This window comes from Chionomys nivalis, chromosome 8 (assembly GCF_950005125.1).
Source record: "Chionomys nivalis chromosome 8, mChiNiv1.1, whole genome shotgun sequence".
In the NCBI taxonomy this organism is placed as follows: domain Eukaryota; kingdom Metazoa; phylum Chordata; class Mammalia; order Rodentia; family Cricetidae; genus Chionomys; species Chionomys nivalis.
The window spans coordinates 76,626,174-76,644,556 of record NC_080093.1 but is presented as its reverse complement, the minus strand read 5'-3'; the positions used below and the strand labels follow the sequence as shown (position 1 = coordinate 76,644,556).

General features: G+C 46.1%; 1 protein-coding gene across 1 annotated transcript; it reads right to left on the bottom strand.

Annotated features, from left to right (window-relative positions):
• Nucleotides 1–2,782: 2,782 nt before the first annotated feature.
• Nucleotides 2,783–17,964, bottom strand: Crym (crystallin mu). Its single transcript, XM_057779690.1, has 8 exons — nt 17,708–17,964; nt 17,075–17,228; nt 15,189–15,251; nt 13,723–13,824; nt 12,049–12,232; nt 6,708–6,829; nt 5,981–6,065; nt 2,783–3,102 (listed from the first exon to the last, which is right to left on the bottom strand). Exons 1-8 carry the CDS (start codon nt 17,875–17,877, stop codon nt 3,038–3,040), a joined length of 945 nt encoding a protein of 314 aa, XP_057635673.1. The 5' UTR covers nt 17,878–17,964; the 3' UTR covers nt 2,783–3,037.
• Between the last annotated feature and the right edge of the window lie 419 nt (nt 17,965–18,383).

Sequence of the window (18,383 nt, the reverse complement as noted above, 5' to 3'; positions counted from 1 at the left end):
CCCCCACCTTCCAGGAAAATTGACAATTGTTTGAACTTCCAGCCTCCTGAGATGGGAAAAAATAAATTTCTGTTGTCTGAGCCACTCTGCCTGCAGTGTTTTGTTATGGCAGCCTAGGCTGTCAGTGTGGTGTGTAAACAAGGGGACGGGGAAGGGAGAGAAAGAAGGGTCAGGAAAGTGATACCTGACCCATTTCACAGTCTTTCTAAGGGCTAGAGCCTTGTGAGATTTAAAAGGAGGTATAAAAAGTATAGGAAGACTAGTTTTCGGAAGATTGATGGTTAAAGTAAATGTTACACATTCATGCTTGTCGTGTGTGCCTTCCCTTTGTGAGTGTGTATTGGCGGTGCCGCTGTCTGGGGAAGTGTGCTAAGTTATAGCCTCAATCTTAGATGTAGCCCAAAGAACCATAGGCTAACAGCTTGAACATCTGCCTGTGGAGCTATTGGGAGGAACTAGATACCCATCTCCCAAACAGGGCTTAGTAAAAGGAAGTTAGGTCATAGAGGTATGCCCTTGAAGTGGGTATTGGGATTTTAAATACCCCCTCCCTTTGCTTTCTGTCCACCTTGAAGTGAACGGGTTCCCTCTGTCACATGCTCTAACAGACCACATAGCCACAGGTCCAAAGCACTGAGACCAAGTAATAATGGAGCAAAGCCTCTGGATTAAAAATTCAGTGATAAATTGAAACAAACCATTCTTTCTTATGTTCAAATGTCTATTCTACCCCCCCCCCCCCAACACCAGATAGGACACCAATGACAGGTCAAAGCAACAATTCTACCCAAGTTTAGTTCAAAACCATGGAGCTGTTGGACTTAACAGGAGTATGGAAAACTCAAAAGGTAGCTGTATCAGCCAAAAACCCACCCGAAGTGTGAGAGATGATTCAGAAAATATGCATCCTGGGAGCTCCCTGCCTGAAGCTACAGGTGGCTCCACCAGAGACCCCTTTTCTCCCCAGTAGTGTTTGCTGCTTTCACAACCTTGGGAGGGGCCTTGTGAATCTCATAATTCTCTTTAGCTTCTTGAGCCTTGTGAACCTCTCTCCAATAGGCAATGTTTCAATTTGGAGGAAGTAGCTACGCAACAGTTATATTATATAATCTCTCTATATATTATGTAATGTATAAATACATATGTGTGTGCAATTGTTACACACACATATATTTCATTTTATTCTATTGTTCCTTACTCTCCATTCTCCATATCTTCAAACTTTTCACAGACCCCTTTCTGCTTACATCACACACACACACACACACACACACGAGTCTAGATTCTGTATATGAGAAATAAATATGGGGTATTAGTCTTTCTGAATGGGGCTTATTTTGCTTAACAGTCTTTGATTCCTGAGATCTATTAATTTCTTTCTTTACAGCTGAATAAAATTCCATTGTGTAACGCACTGCATCTCTTTTCCCATTCATCGGTTGCTGGACATCTCAGCTGACCCCATTTCCTGGCTATTGTGGGCAGGTCTGTGTGGTATGTTGAATGGGATAGCTGGGTCACATGATAGCTCTGTTTTCAGTTAGGGAAGGGCTGCTACGCTGGTTTCCATAGCTTACTTTCCCTCCAGCAATGTGTACAGTTCCTCTCTCGAACGTCTTGAATTTTTTTTTATGCTGACAGTTTTTAGAGGGCAATCTCAAATTGAAACCACCCCTAACCAATACCTAAGTTTTATTCTGTAACCAGACTACCACAAGGTAGAATTTACCATTGACTGTGTGCCTAATATTAGAAAACTTATTTTTGCCTAGATAATTTTCCATTTACATCTGAGTTACTTCAGGAAGCTCCATGCAGGATACAGGTATTTAAAGGTGATGAGCTCATTCATTCCTCCCCACTGAGTGGATTCAGGAAGCATATGGGTTATTGGATATGCTACATTAGGGGATAGTTGTTTACAAATTCTGTGCTTTGTTGTGGAATAAGCTAAAGCTTGTCTTCAATAATGTGCAGAGAAGCAGTTGTCATAGGAAGGAATTCAGAGGCTTTGTGGTCACTGTAGATGCCCGGATCCCCTCTAGTTCCCTAGAAACTCCTGAGACACTGTCTCCATATCCTACCCCAACTTACACAGTAAGGAGAGGCCATCAGATTGGGGGAAATGAACCTAAATACAGACTCCTGATGCTTTTTTTGGATTTATTGGTCATGAGACATGTTCTCTTTACGGGGCCTGTTGGCCTCTTAGTTATAAGGGACCAATGGATCAGTGTCACCATTGATTCACTTAGATTCAATGAATCACAAGTTGTGGTTTCTACCGATGTTGACCAAGGGAGCCTCCTTATCTGTGTTTCTTTAAACATTTAAAATAGACATGCATAGCTACGTAACCTGTGATTGATGCATGTGACATTCATTGAAGAGGCAAATCTGCAGCAGTAGAAACCTGAGACTGGGAAGAAGTGGGCAATATACTGTGAGGTTTCTTCAAGGGATGACATCATTCTGGACCTGGTTCTACAAACTTCACCCAAACCCAATGAACTACACGCCTTAAAGTTATAAGCTGTGCTAGGGATGTAGCCTATTGGAAGTGTGTTTGCCTAGCATGTGTGAGTCTCTGGGTCTGATCTCCAGAATGGTAACAGGTAACACACACACACACACACACACACACACACACACACACACACAGTTTTAGGGTAATTTTACTCAATTAAAATGGAGAAAATATTATTCCACCTCCTTTAAGGATGGAGTGAGCATTTGACCTCTTCATTTCCTTTCCACAGGAAGTTATCAAAGGACACACAGAAGAGCTGGAAATGCTTTATTTCAGAGACATACGAAGGTAGTGAGATCAAGGAAGGCAATTATGACATCACCTGTGTAACAGAAGAAAGAGCTACCTGGTTTAGCTATCTAACTACAAGCATGAGTAAGGAAGTCAGCACTTACAAACAAAACTACTACAGTTCACAGGGACCAGGCTCCCTCATTTGATCTGGACATCACGAGACAGCCTTGGAGCTGTAACATCCAGTTCAGTGGACAGCACAGCTCCTTCCTCTCACTTGCCAGATGACCAAGAATCATACACTAGTTTGGCTGCCACCAGGTCTTCCACTGCCATTCCTGTAATGGACAGAAATTTGATTCACTTTTTTTTTCCCCCAGAACAACTTTGTTCAAAAGAATCCTAGCCGTTTTCTGATACCCTGTGTGCGGGTACTGCTAAAGCACACAGGAACAGCAACTGCTACGTGAGGTGCTCTCAGACTCGGTGTACAAAGGACTGACCAATAAAAGAAATCCTAAGCAAGAAATACCCTCATTTTATAACCTCCAACATCTCGTTCAGAGGTCAGCAACATTTCAATAGAGGCTCAGTGATAGTTTAATCTCTTTAAGTCTCATGGTCTGTTACAATGGTCCAGTTCTGCCCTTACAGTGGAAAAGCACCATAGGTCACAGGTAAGCAAACGAGTCTGTGTTCTGGTAAGGTTTTATTTATGGACACTACAACTTGAACTCGCCCCCTCCATCCCTTCCCCTCTATGTGGCTGATGACCATAGGCTGATGCTGTCTTCCTCAACTCAACTCATCTTTATTTTGTTCTGAGACAGGGTCTCTCACTGAGCTGACTGGTTCAGCTAAACTGCTGGCCAGTGAACCCCAGGGGGATCTTCCTGTTTCTGCCTCCACAACACCAGAATTACAGGCCTATCCATGTGCTGCACATCCGGCACTTTCCATGGGTTCTGGGGGTGCCAACTCAGCTTATCCTGCTTGTGTGACAAGCATTCTCCTGACTAAGCGACCTCATCTCCCTCAGTCTCTTCCATATTCCTTATGTGTCTTGAAAGCTGTTCTCTATTTACACAATCCCAATCATTTAGAAATGTAGACACTATTTGTAGCTCATAGCTCATACAACTACAGGTAGTTGGCAGGTTGGGCTACCCTGGACCATTACAAATCCTGTATCTTTAGCATCCCCCGTTTGTCTTAGAGCGACTGAATATCCCTAATCCAAAAATCTGTAATCTGAAATGTTCTACAGTCTAAAACTCTTTAAGATCATATTGAAATTCAAAAGTTTTTCAGTTTGGGTTCAACTTTTAATATTGGGGGGGGTGGTGGAGCATTTGTCAAATCTACAAGCATACTCCCTAATAGAAAAAGGATTCAATATGAAACACTTGTGGGCACAAGAATTTCAGATAAGGCATAGTCAACCTGAAGTTTTAAGATATACACCTTAATTTTTGTACCCAGTATGTACAGAGAGACTCAGCATATATCAGAAGAGAGGGTATGCCAATACACCAGTCACCCAAGGTGGGAATACAAAACTTGCAAAAGAGTAGATTTCTGCAGTATTTGTCTCTTTAATGAGGTTAGCTAAGCCCCAGACACAACTGGATAAGTAGGATGTCACTGGACCAGGTACTGGATTAAGTTTACTTTCATTCGTCTTCTAATGATAAATTAAAAAAAAAACCTTACCTACCTGTCAAGGCCTGGATATTAAGTGGTGGCATAGATTCTGGGTGACCAGGGTACACATTTTATCATATGATAACATACATGCATACAATGTGTTTGATCAAATCCTTTCCTTTTCTTGCCTCCAGTTCCTTCCCATCTCCCCAACACTTTTCCCTCCAAACTTCCTGTATTTTTTTAATTAAGTACCCTTGGTACTATTTGTATGTGCATGGCAACCTCTCAAGGGCCACAACCTTGAATACTTGCCAATATACTTCCAGTCTGCCATCATTTGCCAATAACTTCTAAGCTAGGGGTGAGACTTAATGAGCTCTATTCCGCACCCAAGCTTCCGATTGGCTTGGTCTTGTACCAGTCTTATGCATCAGGTCACAACACTGTGTGTTCATGTGTGCAATAGTTCTGCCATGTCCAACAAAAACTGTTTCACTGTAGTGGCTCCAGTACTGGCCAGCATATTCTCTCTCTCTCTCTCTCTCTCTCTCTCTCTCTCCTTTCCCCCTCTCTCTGTGGTGTGTGTGTGTGTGTTGAGATAGGGTCTCTCTTTATATAGTCCTGGATGTACTGGGATTTTCTATGTAGATCAGACTAGTTTTGAGCTTACAGAGATCCACCTGCCTCTACCTCCCTAGTGTTGGAATTAAAGGTGTGAGCCACCATGCCCAACCATCCAGAGTACTCTTAAAACTGTGGTGAACGTTAAAGTTCCTGCTATTCAGGATGAAGTATGGAAGATGTTGGGCAGTAAGCACTTTTGAGGGGCCCTGGTAGTATCCATTTACCAACCATTTATAATTAATTTATTTTTAGTGTAATGTCTGATTATCACTCTAGTTACCATAAACATCTATTTGTTTAAATATGGCAGAATGAGAGAGTTAATCCAAGGGCAGCCTTTTCCCTGTGAGTCCACCCTTCCTTCATTGCGTCTCCATCCACACTGGTCTATACAGTTTGGAACTCCTCATGCTTGCCCATCATTAGCATTATTTGGGAGGGGAGGGGGAAATGAAGGGTCCCAGGCTGTATACTCCCTGTCTCAGTCTCCTTTAGGTCAGGTCTCTGTCACTTCTGGTTAGCTGTTCACAGTTCTGCTCCCTGCTCTCTTCCTCTGATGGGTATCGACTTCTGAATTCATTTATGTCTAACCCAGTAAATCAGTTCAACACTGGCTCTGTACAATATTTTTTTCTTATATATCTCACTGATGTCATAAGAACTCAGGGTGACAGATGCAAATGGCTCTGAGACGTTAGGTCACTTGCCTAAGGTCACATAGCCAGCACGTGATGTAGAAGGAATCTGATCCTGGACTGCCCGACTCCAGAGTTCATAGGCTAAACCGCACCACCCAAATATGTAAATGATTGATCAAAATGATGGACTCTGCAACGGTTTCCTAACCACTCACCCACAGAGCTTGGTAACCTATTCACTTCTCCTTCCACTGCCTTGTGTTCTGGTCGGATTTGTGCCCAGGGAGTAGTTTGTGGGGCTTACCCAAAGACTTGAACACCGTGGTCTTCTCACAGAGCGCAGGCTTCGCTCCTGATACCACTTCTCCAAGCTCAGCGAAGATGTCAGCCTGTGAAACAAACGCACGCTACCTGGGACTGAGGCACCAGCCCGCGCAGGGCTGGCTTTGGCAGTCAGTGCAGGGTATTCCTGAACTGGAGAGAATAAAAAGTGCTTTTTAAAAAGACCATCTGTGAACTGGATGGTGTTAGGAAGCCTCGGCCCTCTGATATCCTTTTGGGGCAGCACCTGTGTTCTTCATTCCATGGACACAGATCACTGTGTCTGGGTAGTTGCCTGCCAGTTCCCTGTGAAGAAACTGATGTGCGATTGCCTGACCTCGTACTTCGGCAGCCTCTTGTTGCTTCTCTATTCCGATTATAAGTGGGCATAGGCAGTCAGGGATACATAATCTTATCGCGCTGTCATGTAGGAAAGGTTTCCAGGCTACAACTGACTTCCCATCCCACTGCCTTATTGCACAGCAAACTGGGGAGAAAAAAATCAACTCTTCCTCCAAGCAGAAGGACAAGAAGACACATGTCACAGCCATATGGCTATGTTTTTCTAGAAAAAGATTTAAAAGTGCTGCAAGATATTAGGACTGTATTCCTCACCAGAAGGTGAGGTGACCAAGGTCCAGAGGGGAAGACAGTGAAACCCTGGGAACCAGGCCAGGGCCAGCCAATGGTCCTGCCCACAGAAGGCTCACCCCTGACAACAGAACATCTCCTGACTCCTTCAGCGCGGCCTCCCGGGAGTCCACATACAGCACCGCTTGCTTCATGAGCTCGTCATCCAGTTCTCGCCAGTCAGGTCTGCTGGCTCCGACGGCTACGAGATAGCAAAACAGACTCTGAGTCCAGGAAAAATCCTAGGTAGGGTACATTAATCGATAGAGTTGAGCAGAGGACCAGTCAGGATATTTAGATTAGAATTCCTTCTCATTTCCTAGACCAAGGCCTTCCCAATCAGAAGATAGAATACTTGTTAAATAGAACACCTATCTTTTTTTCCTTACTCTTTTGAAAATTATTTGTGTGTGTGTGTGTGCATGTGTGTACAGGTGCATGTGTGCATGCAGATGCATGTGCATATATGTGCAGGTACATCTGAAGGTCAGAGGTTAGGGTATTGTTCCACAAAATGGCTATCCACCTTGTTTTGTGAGACAGGAGCCCCTCACTGAGCTTGCTGCTCAGGGCGAGCTGGCTGGCTAGTGAGCCCCAGGGATTTTCCCATTTCTACTTCCCAGCGCTGAGAGATTACAAGCGCACGCCTCCATGCCTGGCCCTGATGCTCACGGTGAGCCCTTTCAGGGCCGAGCCATCTCCAAAGCTCTTCTTTTCCATCTCACACCCTACTTCATTTTGTAAGATTTCAGATCACTTAGCAGCAGTCAGGTTTGGAAAAGATTTATTTCGTTATTTTAAATCTACATGTGTATCTGGTGTGGGTATGTGTATGTGCAGGTGCCCGAAGAGGCCAGGGATCAGATGTTCTTTAGAACTGGATTTCTAGGCAGTTGTGAGCCACCCAACACAGATAGGAGCAGCTGAACTCAGGTCCTCCGCAAGGGCAGTCCACACTCCTAACCTCTGAGCCATCTCTCCAGCACAGCCTTCACGGGTCAGGCAAACACAGTCCATGCTGTGTTTTCTATGTGTGCTATTTGTGGACCCCACATACGCTTCAGTGTCTGATTCCATTCACAGAGGCACACATGGAAGCTGCAAAGAGTGAAGGGTCCTGCTACCCAGCTCATCAGTGAATCTGGGTCAGAGAGAGCCCTGGGCTTTCACTCAAGAACCTCCTCTTACTGGGAGTGACAGCTAACTGCAGAAACCACACAACAGAGAACCACCGCTTCTTCTCATCAGTTGGTGTGCTCCCCAGTCATCCCTGTTCCTCGCCTGAAACTGTTTTCTTCTGTAGTCACGACAAAGAGCCCAGTGTTAAGCCCACAAAGAAGCCATAACAAAAAGACAACGGGGAGGGCTGTAACTATAGTTCAATGGCACAGCACCTGCCCTGCCCCGCCCCGCCTGTGTGAGCCCGGAAACTCAACCCCCAGTACCGCCAGAAGGGGGAGATAAAAAAGGAAACCTGGACTTTAGACTGCCTTAGCAAAAACAAAACTGATTGATGATGGGCAAATGACCTAGTGGGTAAAGCACATATCATGCACACGTGACCATCGGAATTGAAATCTCCAGAATTTGCGGAAAACTGAATGCCATAGTGCACATCTGGAACCCCAGTGGGCCTGTGTAAGGAAACAGGTGAACCCCTGGAGCCCCCTGGGGCAGTTAGCTTGGAGAACACATGGGTGAACAACAAGAGATACTTTCTCAAACAAAGTGGGAGCCAGAATCGATAGCCAAACTTGCCCTCTGACTTCCATGTTTGTGTAATGGCATGCACGTGTGCACGCACACTTTTTTAAAAGAACAGGAAGAGGATAAGGAGGATAAAAAGGAGGAGCGGGGAAGAGGAAGAAAAAAAACCCAAACTAAGTAACACCTCACACACTGGCTATTAGATCTTGATCATTGGCCTTGTCCCCCTGCAGAGACTGGGGCAATGAATCCAGTGTATCACGCCTCCTGTTACAAGGACATAGGATAATGCACAGGCTGCAACCAAAAGCCTGCGGAGTCAGGAGGAAATGAGCAGGAGCAAAGCCAAGAGAGGGACTGGAAATGTTGTGTTCCTGGCCACACGGAAGTGAGTGTGTTCTTCTCCAGGGGTCTGTCCTTGTCCAGCCCCAGCTAATGGCTACTCCATATGGGTGCATTATCTACTGTTACCAGACTGCCCTCCATCCCCACTGTGTGTGAAGAGCAGCAGGAAATCTATTTGCATACATTACTTCTTGATTTCTCTGTAGTCCAAGCAAAGCCGTCTGCTGTCTGGAGCCAGCACCGGGGTAGCAAGCTAGTCTTTGAAAATATGATAAAGTTTTATCCAAATCTAAGGCAGCATTTATGTGCTTTCTTGAATTTTCCATTTCCTCGTGTGTTCTCTTTCCTGTTACTCTGAGCTCTGATTTCCAGAGAGCTCATCTTCAAGATTGTAGGAGGGGGAGTCTTCAGAACAAAAGTATTCACTAATGAAGCTCATAAAGAAATCATAAGGTGGTGGGAAAAGCTTCCAGTGTCTGGGGCTACTCCCGTCCCTGCTTTTTACAGACAGCCACTGCCTCCAGCAGGATGAATTCTCAAAGGGCCATGTGAGGCCACTCTGGTGGATGTAAATGCTCCAAACCACAAGCCATGAGTCTGACCCAGATCGGAACTTGGCTTTGCTTCAGCGGGGCTAGAAAGAGTGAAGATCTTGGAACCCTTGCTGATGGAATGAATGGGATGTGGGCCCTAGGAGGAAAGAAGTGTGTTGTGGGGGAGGTTAGAGCCAGGCCTGCCCTTTAGCACGGCTATAAACAACTGAAATCTATCCTTGGAATTCCACGGTTATCACCGAGACACACTTTAATGAAGTGTGTTTGAGGCTAAGTGAACACATAAAGAAACTTTGTCTTTAGGTCAAGTGAACACAAAAAGAAGTATCTTGCCTCTATATCAGGCCATCCCTTCAAGAAATATATAGATATAGAAATAGCTAGCTAGCTAGATATTAGATTGATACATGATAGACAGACAGACAGACAGAGAATGAGTATAAAGGACTCATTGTAGCTGTTTTTGGTGGTGGTGGAAGGTCCTTAGGAACTGAGAGTAACCTAGGTCCTCTGTCTCTAGCATGTGGGACTGAATCCTGTTACCACACCAGCCTGGAAAAGAACCTTTGATACTAGATGAGGTTATAACCCAGCAAACACAGATTTTGTCCTTTTGAGACTTTAAGCAGAGCATCGGCCTAGCCTTGAGCGGATTCTCGCTGTTTAGTATTAAGTTTGAAAAACAACAAAAACCAAGTCAGTCAGCTGCAGCTTCAGTTCTGCCCTGGGGAATACATTTCATCAAGACCTGTCTCTCTGGACGTCTCAAGTCCTTCCAGACTGTTTGAATCCCAAGAGGCAAACCTAGATCCACCTTTTACCTGCCAACTAAGCCACCTCTTGGCTTCTTCCTGGACCTATATCCTGGCATCAGTTTCCTGCAGACTGAGACCTTGACTTCAGTTTGACCTAGTCTTCTAATTGTTGTGTTCACTCCCCTTAGGGCCTTGCTTGGAATCTTCTGTCTGGCTGGAGCATCCTGTCTTTAGCCTTTGACACGACTTGCTCTTTCTTACCATTTGGGTTACAGCCCCAAGTCACCTCCCCAGGTGGCTCTTCCAGTAAGTAGATCAGAAGGATCTACCTCAACTTCCCCCTTCTGCTTCCACTGCCAGGCTCTCACAGGGTCCTGTTTGCTGCGCAAGCTCCTCACAAGCAGAATAAAGCCAAGAGGAAAGCCTTGACCTCGGATGCTCTGTTTACTGTGGCACTCCTCCAGCAGCTCGGACCATGGCTGGTGTGTGGAGTAGAGGTGGTAAACATTTATGAACAGACACAGAATCTCTTGGTTTCACTCTTGCCTGCTCATCCGCCTATGTGTGCGGCGCTCTCAGCTTCTGAGATGACAGCATGCTCTTGTCATTTCATGGCGGAGCACGGCTACTATCCTCAATCTGTGACTGCTTGTCTGCCAGGCAATTGAAGCCAGACTTCTCATTAGAAGATAATGTTAAGTGCTATTCAGAAGTCTGGGCTCTGAGGACAGACTACCTCAGTTCAAACCCAACTTTGCCTCCAAGAATCTCTGACTCTTGAAAGTTACTTAATGTCTCCTTGCCTTGGCTTATCCTCCAATAAACTAGGGGTTATAATAACTATTGTTCCTTATCTTAAAAGGTTGTTGTAAGGGGTAAGTGACTATATATAACAAATATACATTACATATATAACATATGTGTATTAGGTATACATATAAAATTATGTATCAGAGAGGGTTGGGGAGATATATCAAATAGTAAAGCATTTGTTGTGGAATTATGTACCCAACATCCATGTAAAAACTGGGGTCATGGCTATGCATATCTGTGACACTGTGGGATGGGTAGGTAGTAGACAGAAACAGGTGGTTCCTGGAGTTCTCTAGCCAGCAGTCTAGCTAACTAGTGAGTGTCGGATGCTGTGAGAGACCTACCTCAAAAACAAGATGGAAGACATCCAGTATCAGCACACACACATACATACACTACAAACATTTATGGGTACACATGCACATGCATGCACACATGCACAGAATTCAGGACAGCATCTACGATCGCTAAGTATTTTATATAGCCCATTTCTTACAATGATCTCTAAGGTTATTTGAAGATCTCCAGAGGCCCCAAGTGTCCTTAAGTTGAGAATACTCCTCACCCCACCTCCTGTTCCATACATTAAAAGCACCCATATGCCACATTAAATTAATTCCAAAAATGTAATTATTTTTGGAAACTGTTTATAGTTCAGCATGTCAAGAACAAACTATTCAGGCCAGAGCGGCGAATCAGGCCTGTCATGCACATCTTTGGTGGCACAGGAGAGAAGGTCACAAGTTCAAGGCCCACACAGAGGAACTTGGTCTCAAAAAAAAACCATTCCAAACACAGCAAAATGAAACACTGTTTGTCCCCAGGAATTGAATGTTGTCACATTTAAGAATGAAGTTGTAACTGACCATTTGTGTGACATTAATTAGTGAAATATTCGCCAGTTTTACATTTTGAGACGCAGTTTTTCAGGCCTTTGGCTATTTGAAACAGGTTCTCTGTAAGTAGCCCAGGCTAGCCTTCAATTCTCCATCTTCCTGCCTGCACTTAGGGGTGGGCTCATTCATTTCTGAAACCCTTAAAAAAGCAGGTACAGAAAGGAATGGGGATAAACACCTATAATCTAAGCACTCAGAAGGCTGGGGCAGGAGGATATCAAGTCTAAAGCTGGTCAAGATGTATAGTGAGACCCTGACTCAAAGAAAAATCAAACCAAAGTATTTGGGCATTCTGTATGATGGAGAAAGCACTTTGGATCCAGTCTGCGAGCACAAAGCCTCTCTACTTACCATTGATATGAGCTCCAGGCTTCACCCATTCACCAAATAAAATGGGCTCTGTTGCCATGGTGACGGTGATGATGACATCAGCACCCGTCACAGCCTCCTGCACCGAGGAACAGACCCGAACATCTCCTTGCACTGTGCTTGCAAACTTCTCTGCATTTTCCCTAGTGCGGTTCCACATTCTCACCTTAGAGTGGGTAACAGAAAGGGACACTGGTGTGTTTCTTCACTGCTAATGCCACGCCAGCCCACACTGCTCTGAGATGGTGACAGCGGTGTCTTTAAGAATGAACATTTCATCAAGGTCATAGCATTAATCCGAACAGGTATCTGCTCAGCCAAATGGAAATGGCCTCTCCTTTAAAGTAAGTGGACACTTTCCAGTTTCAGAGCAGGACGCAGCCTTGCTGGCTTACTGATCACAGGGAAGGGTCTGGAACCACGCAGGCTTGGCATGCATGGCAACTCCTCCTTTACTTTATATTATTCCTGCAATGATTTTTCCCTCATTCAGCCTCAGCCCACATCTGTGAGATGGAAATGACAACCGGGCAAAGACAGTGTGGAACTTTGTCTGAGTCTGGAGGTCTGGATCAAGGTTTCCGTGCTTTGTCATGGAAGAACTTCATCAATGAAGTACAGAGGAGGATTGAAAAGCAAACACTTTTAGGTAAATGGTGTAGCTGATAAAAAGAAAAATTGCCAAAGTCATGAAAACCTGTAAGGTGCTAGGGTGGAGGTTGACAGGGGCTGGCAGCCTTGAGAGCTGAGCTCTTGTGAGTTTACTAACATTTGATGTTTGGGTCAGAGACTGAGAGCCTTCAACTAAAAATAAGGCTCAGTGACTCTCTCATCAGGAGACATAGTAAATAGAAAACCAAGCTTTACATCTAAGCTCATCAAGCCAGGCAAAGGGGTCAACATACCCAGTGGTAAGTCACTGGCCAGCTGTGCCATTTTTTCTGATAGGAAACGGTGCAAATATTACACAAAACTTAGATAATCTGCAGCAGTGACGTGGGAACCATTGATGAAAGCACGGGCTACACAACTGTGTGCAGTCAACAAGGTTAAAGCTCCCATAAGGTGTGGGTGAGAGAAGCCCAGAAGCTACTTGCCTGTCTATGAAAACAGCTAAATGGCTTTTTCTTTTCTCCTTCTTCCCAGTCTTTATTTCTCAAGACAGCAGTATTATTTTTATCATAAAAATGCATACTTTGCATTGCTTCCACCTCTCTCACAGGCATACATTACAGTGGAAAAAAAATGCATCATGAAGCATTTCCTGAGAAGCGAGGCCACAGCAGGGCAGCAGGGGGAAGGTGGCAAGATCTGCGGATGGCAGCGGAAGGCGGCTGTGCCCTCTGCTTAGCAGGTCTTGACCTGATTCTCAATCCACAGTCCGAAATTCTTAAAGCCTCCCAGTAAGAGACACACGGGGAGGGGCTGGAAGTGCAGCTGATCCCCGAGGTGTCAGAGAATCACTTGGGTGGCTGGCGGCACTCCTAGGTGTGGGTCCTGTGAGCCACGAGCCTGAAAAGAGGTGCTCAGGCTTTGTGGGGAAGACATAAAGGTGAGGGTGATCTACACTGGACTCACCCACTGTTTGCCGGTGTTGGGTGGTACCTAGAGGCCCCTGTCCCATCTTCCCCCCTCCCAAACCCCACCCTTACTCACCTCCTTGAAGGAGAACTGTTCTGTGAAGATCTCATAATGACTATATGCCTGGACCCCAGCCCCAAGGATGCACAGCACCTCGCTGTCTCGGGGTTTCAAAAACTGAGAGGAAACAGGGTAGCAAAAGTCAACGGGTGAAAACAAAAACAACGGAACATCAGGTGTTTGAGGCTTTAGCTACCCTCAAAGGCTGGTGGGCACCATGGAGATGCCACTTTGTTTCCATTTACCCTCTGTAGAGAGGGGCAGGAAGGAGGGAGCCTTCACGGAGTGCCTACTGTGTGCCAGTACTCAACTCTCATGATCTCATTTGGTCTGGACAAGAACCCTATGGGATATACACTCCTAGTGTGTGTGTGTGTGTGTGTGTGCGCGTGTGCATGTGTACACATGCCTGTGGTGGACAGAGGCCAACCTTAGGTGTTGTTTCTAAATAATCTAAACACCTGATCTGCCATGGCAACATTCACCTGGGTCATGGCACTTCTGCTATGCATAGGAAAACCAGCATCCCACACCCTCGTCCTTCTTAAATTAATGAAAAAAAAAAAAGTCCAGATTCCAATTATTCCCCCAGAATCCCATTTTCCTCTACAGTCTTTTGAGATATGGTTTCATTATGTAGTCCAGGCCATCCTATAACTTGTGGCGATCCTCCTGCCTCATCCCCAACTGCTGAGATTGTAGCTGTACACTATCCTCCCAGATTAACATCCTAGTCTAAACTTTTGTTTTTTAAGTGATACCCTCCACAAACCCTCCCCCTTTCTCATGGGGGTGTCACTATCGCCACTTGCTTGACCTTCTGCCTGGTGTGATCCTGCAGTGCCTCACTCACTGACTTCAGTCCTCTCAAATGACACCCTGCCAGGGAGGTCACTTCTGAATTGCTTGGAGCATCATCTTTTTACTCAGAAACAGCGGTGTGTACCTGTTGACCTAGCAATGTGGGAGACTGAGGCAAGTGAACCACCTGAGCCTAAATATTCAAGTCCAGCATGGGCAACATAGTAAGGCCTCATTTCAAAAAAATAAAAAGTCACTTCCACTCCAATATTTTTAACTTTGCTTCATTTCGTCTCCCTAACATACACTATGGGTTTTGAAGGGTATTATTTTTTCAGCAAACTCTAAACATACTAGCAATTATTCACTAATTAATAAAAAATTATGAAATAGTTAAGCCTGCAGTAACATTTATTAATAATTAGTATATAATCATTAAAGAGCCATTTAATTTTTTAAAAAGTCAAATCAGTTTCCACTTTAGCTTTTGAGACAGGAGAATGGGGAACTGTGCATAGAAGGTGTTTGGGATTGTGTGGCACACAGTCAATAGCTTTGTGAATTACTGTGCGCATGTAATAACCCATGTTTGGTACATGGAGTCCCAGTTCATGAACAAGGGCAGACAGTATGTTCCACATTCCTCCCCTCTGCCAGCACAGTGTAGCCACTGGCCTTACCTTTGTGGCGATGGCAGACACAGCTGCTGTTCTCTTTGCAGTTATGACATTCCCATCCAAGACCTTGGAGGAAGAAAAGACAGTGAGGAGGGTGCTGTCCTAGGATGGAAACCCCAGAAGAGCAGCTCTGAACTGCAGTGAATGGGAGGGGCTTAGGGCCACACTCAGATCTGTTCCCTCCCCTTAGGAGGGCTTTGAGCACTAATCTCTATTGACTGGACTCTTCACCTGTAAAAACAAGGAGGGTGCCAACAGCGCAGAGGGCACCGAGAGTGCTAAAGACATCTGCGTACAGGGAAGCCACTGCGCACACTGTGCATCACCCTTTTTGTTTTCTTGCCCTGGGATTCTCAGATCTCCAAGCTGAGGAGAAACTTCAGGGGTCTGATTGTCACTTCACATCTCAGGAGCTTTGGAAAGGCACTATTCCCAGAGTCATCCTTCAGAATGACTCAGGCTGACTCTCTGGCTTGGGGTATGCACCTCAGTTGTCAAGGTCTTGGGACCCTTTCCTGGCACAAGGAAAACCAAGAAAATGAAGTCCCTAGGGGTGGGATCAAGCTACCCTTGGTTTCCAAGGCTCCCCAGGAGGTCCTGATGCCCAGGGAGGGGTGAGCATTTTGTCTGGCTGACAATAACTGCCACCCTTTCACTCATCTTGGCTGACTCTCAAAAGACAAGTGTTACTATTTGTTATCATTCTCATTTTACAGGCAAGAAGCTGAATCCTGGAGCTGCAGAACATTCAGCAAAGCCCCAAAGTCCTGCCGTCTAGTGCAAAAAGTGGAACTCCCAGAAGTGGGGATTCATTGTCATCATTGTCCTAGGTAGCATAGATGCTGCTGCCACTGGGTGAGCGCAGGTTGAGAAGGAAGAGCTAGATACTCATCCCTAGTCGGAGTCTGGGCAGACTTCTTCAGGATTCATACACTCAGAGAGAAGGAAAGGGGGTTTGAGAGCCCACTGAGAGCCCTCTAAGAGTCAAGGGTATCACACCAGCATCCATCAGATGGGGTCAAAGAATGACCTTAACTTACGAGCTGTGTGACATCAAGTCAAGGATCTCTACTGACCTCAAGAAAAAGGAAAGGGGAAGCAGCAGGCTGAGGCAGGAAGATCACGTATGTGAGGCTGGCCTGGGACACAAAGCAGACAGACAGACAGACAATGAATAGAACCTAGACTAGGACTGGATACACCATTGACTTAGACGGAAGAGGTCGAAGTCCAGCCTTGCTTAGTAGGGGGAAAGATGAACAGTACTGGCACTCATTCCTAGGCTCTGAAGTGGGGAGAAGAATATTATGTACTTCCTGGGTGGTTTTAATTATACAGGTAATGAGCTTAGAACCCTGTATATATATATATATATATATATATATATATTTATATATTTATTTATATATATATATCCCTCTGTCTCTGTCTCTCTCTCACACACATACACACAAATCACTCAGTAAATGTGAGCTCCTGCTTTTTTCCCACCTCGCTAGATGCTCAAAACAGATATCAGGAAGACAACTAACAGGCTGGGGGATAGTCTTCTGCTCCATGGGTGGGCGGGGGGGGGGGGACTCGATGAATAAATGTCTCTTTGGCTACTACTTTAGTTCAAGCTATGCGGTTGGTGTGTCTGTCTGCATGGGCACAGAAGCAGGAATAATAGGATTGTCATTCCCATAGCCACATGTTTGTAAGCCACTGTGGGCTCAAAGTGGTCTTAGAAACAGATGCTGTCCAGGTCACCTTTGCTGACGTCTCATGCTGGTCACTCGTGATCGTATGTCACTTCTCACAGCTTAATTCTGGGCCTAAGGAACACTCTCTACTCCAGGAGGGACTTGCTTTCCCTGCTCTGTCTCAAGGGAGAAGAGGTTGCTTACCGCCAGCAGGGAGCCATTGCTGGGCTCAAAGAGAAGCACTGAAGCCTGGTGGGAGGGGACGGTGGATGAGTTGCTGTGGCCCTCGTAGAAGGTGACTAACTTGGTGGTGAGTGCATCCTCAGTTGCACTGTAGGCTGGCATGACTCCCAGGAAGCTGAGAGAGAGAAAGAGAGAGAGAGAGAGAGAGAGAGAGAGAGAGGCGTTGCAACTCCATCCAGTCTCCGCTGGCACGCTGCTTTCCATGCCCTCATTCCTCTGCCCTTCTCTGGGGCAGGACTCATAGCCTGGCTTTGGACCAGAAAGCCATCACAGCCCTGCCACTTCTCAGCTGTGTAAGCGTCACTAAATCACTTTATCTCTTTGGGTCTCAGTTTTCAACCAGCGGAGTGACTACCTTGGTACCTTAGTACCTCCTTCCTTGCTAAGTAAGAACAGTGTTGAATTACAGCAGGTGGCCGCTGTAAAGCGCCCTCTTGGCACAGTGCCTGTGGGTAGTGCCCCTTAAGCGGCAGCTGTCATTAGCAGAGATCAAGCAAGACCTCTCCTCCCCTCTCCCACTGCTTTCCTCGGCGTTTCTCCGTCTTTTTTCCGAAACCTTTTCTCCCATCACCTTCTGTTCTCTTCTTCACTCACCCTCGGTGCTTGGCCACCGGCACCACGGTGCGCACGGGCTGCATGACTCCTCCATCCGAACCTCTGGAGAAGTTCGCCAGAGCAGTTTCCAAAGGCGGGATGAGGAGGCTGGAGCTTCGGAGGTGCTCCTGCACCTCGTCCGCGCTCAGGAACGCTGGCGCCCGCCTCATCTCGCCGCCTGCCTTCGAACCCGGGCCAGGCACTCACTCCACCTTCCCGAATCCGAGCCCTAAATGAGCGCACCACCGGCGGCGCAGCAACGATGGGCGGGCTTCCCGGAGCGGAGCATCGTCGCCCCGCCCCTCGATCCCACCACGCCCCCGCCACCCACCCCAATTCCTAGGGTTCCCAGATGGACGCTTCTCCCTAGATTGGAATCAAGGCTTCAGACTGGAGGGGTAATTCTTATTCCCACTCCTGTAATTAGCCATCGCCACAACCCTGAGCACGCTGTGTGTGTGGAGAGGACTTTGGGTTTCCACCTTGTCACTCCACATCAGATCCACTGGGTCTGGTATTGTGAGAAAGATAGGAGAGATGACAGGGTGCTCGCTCTTAGTGCTTGCTTTGGTGAAAAAGGGCTCGAAGGGTTATGCCATACTTTTAATTCCGTCTCCTTCTGGAGTTTCTTCTGTTCCCAGTCTCTCTCCCACAACCACCTCTAGACACTAGCTAG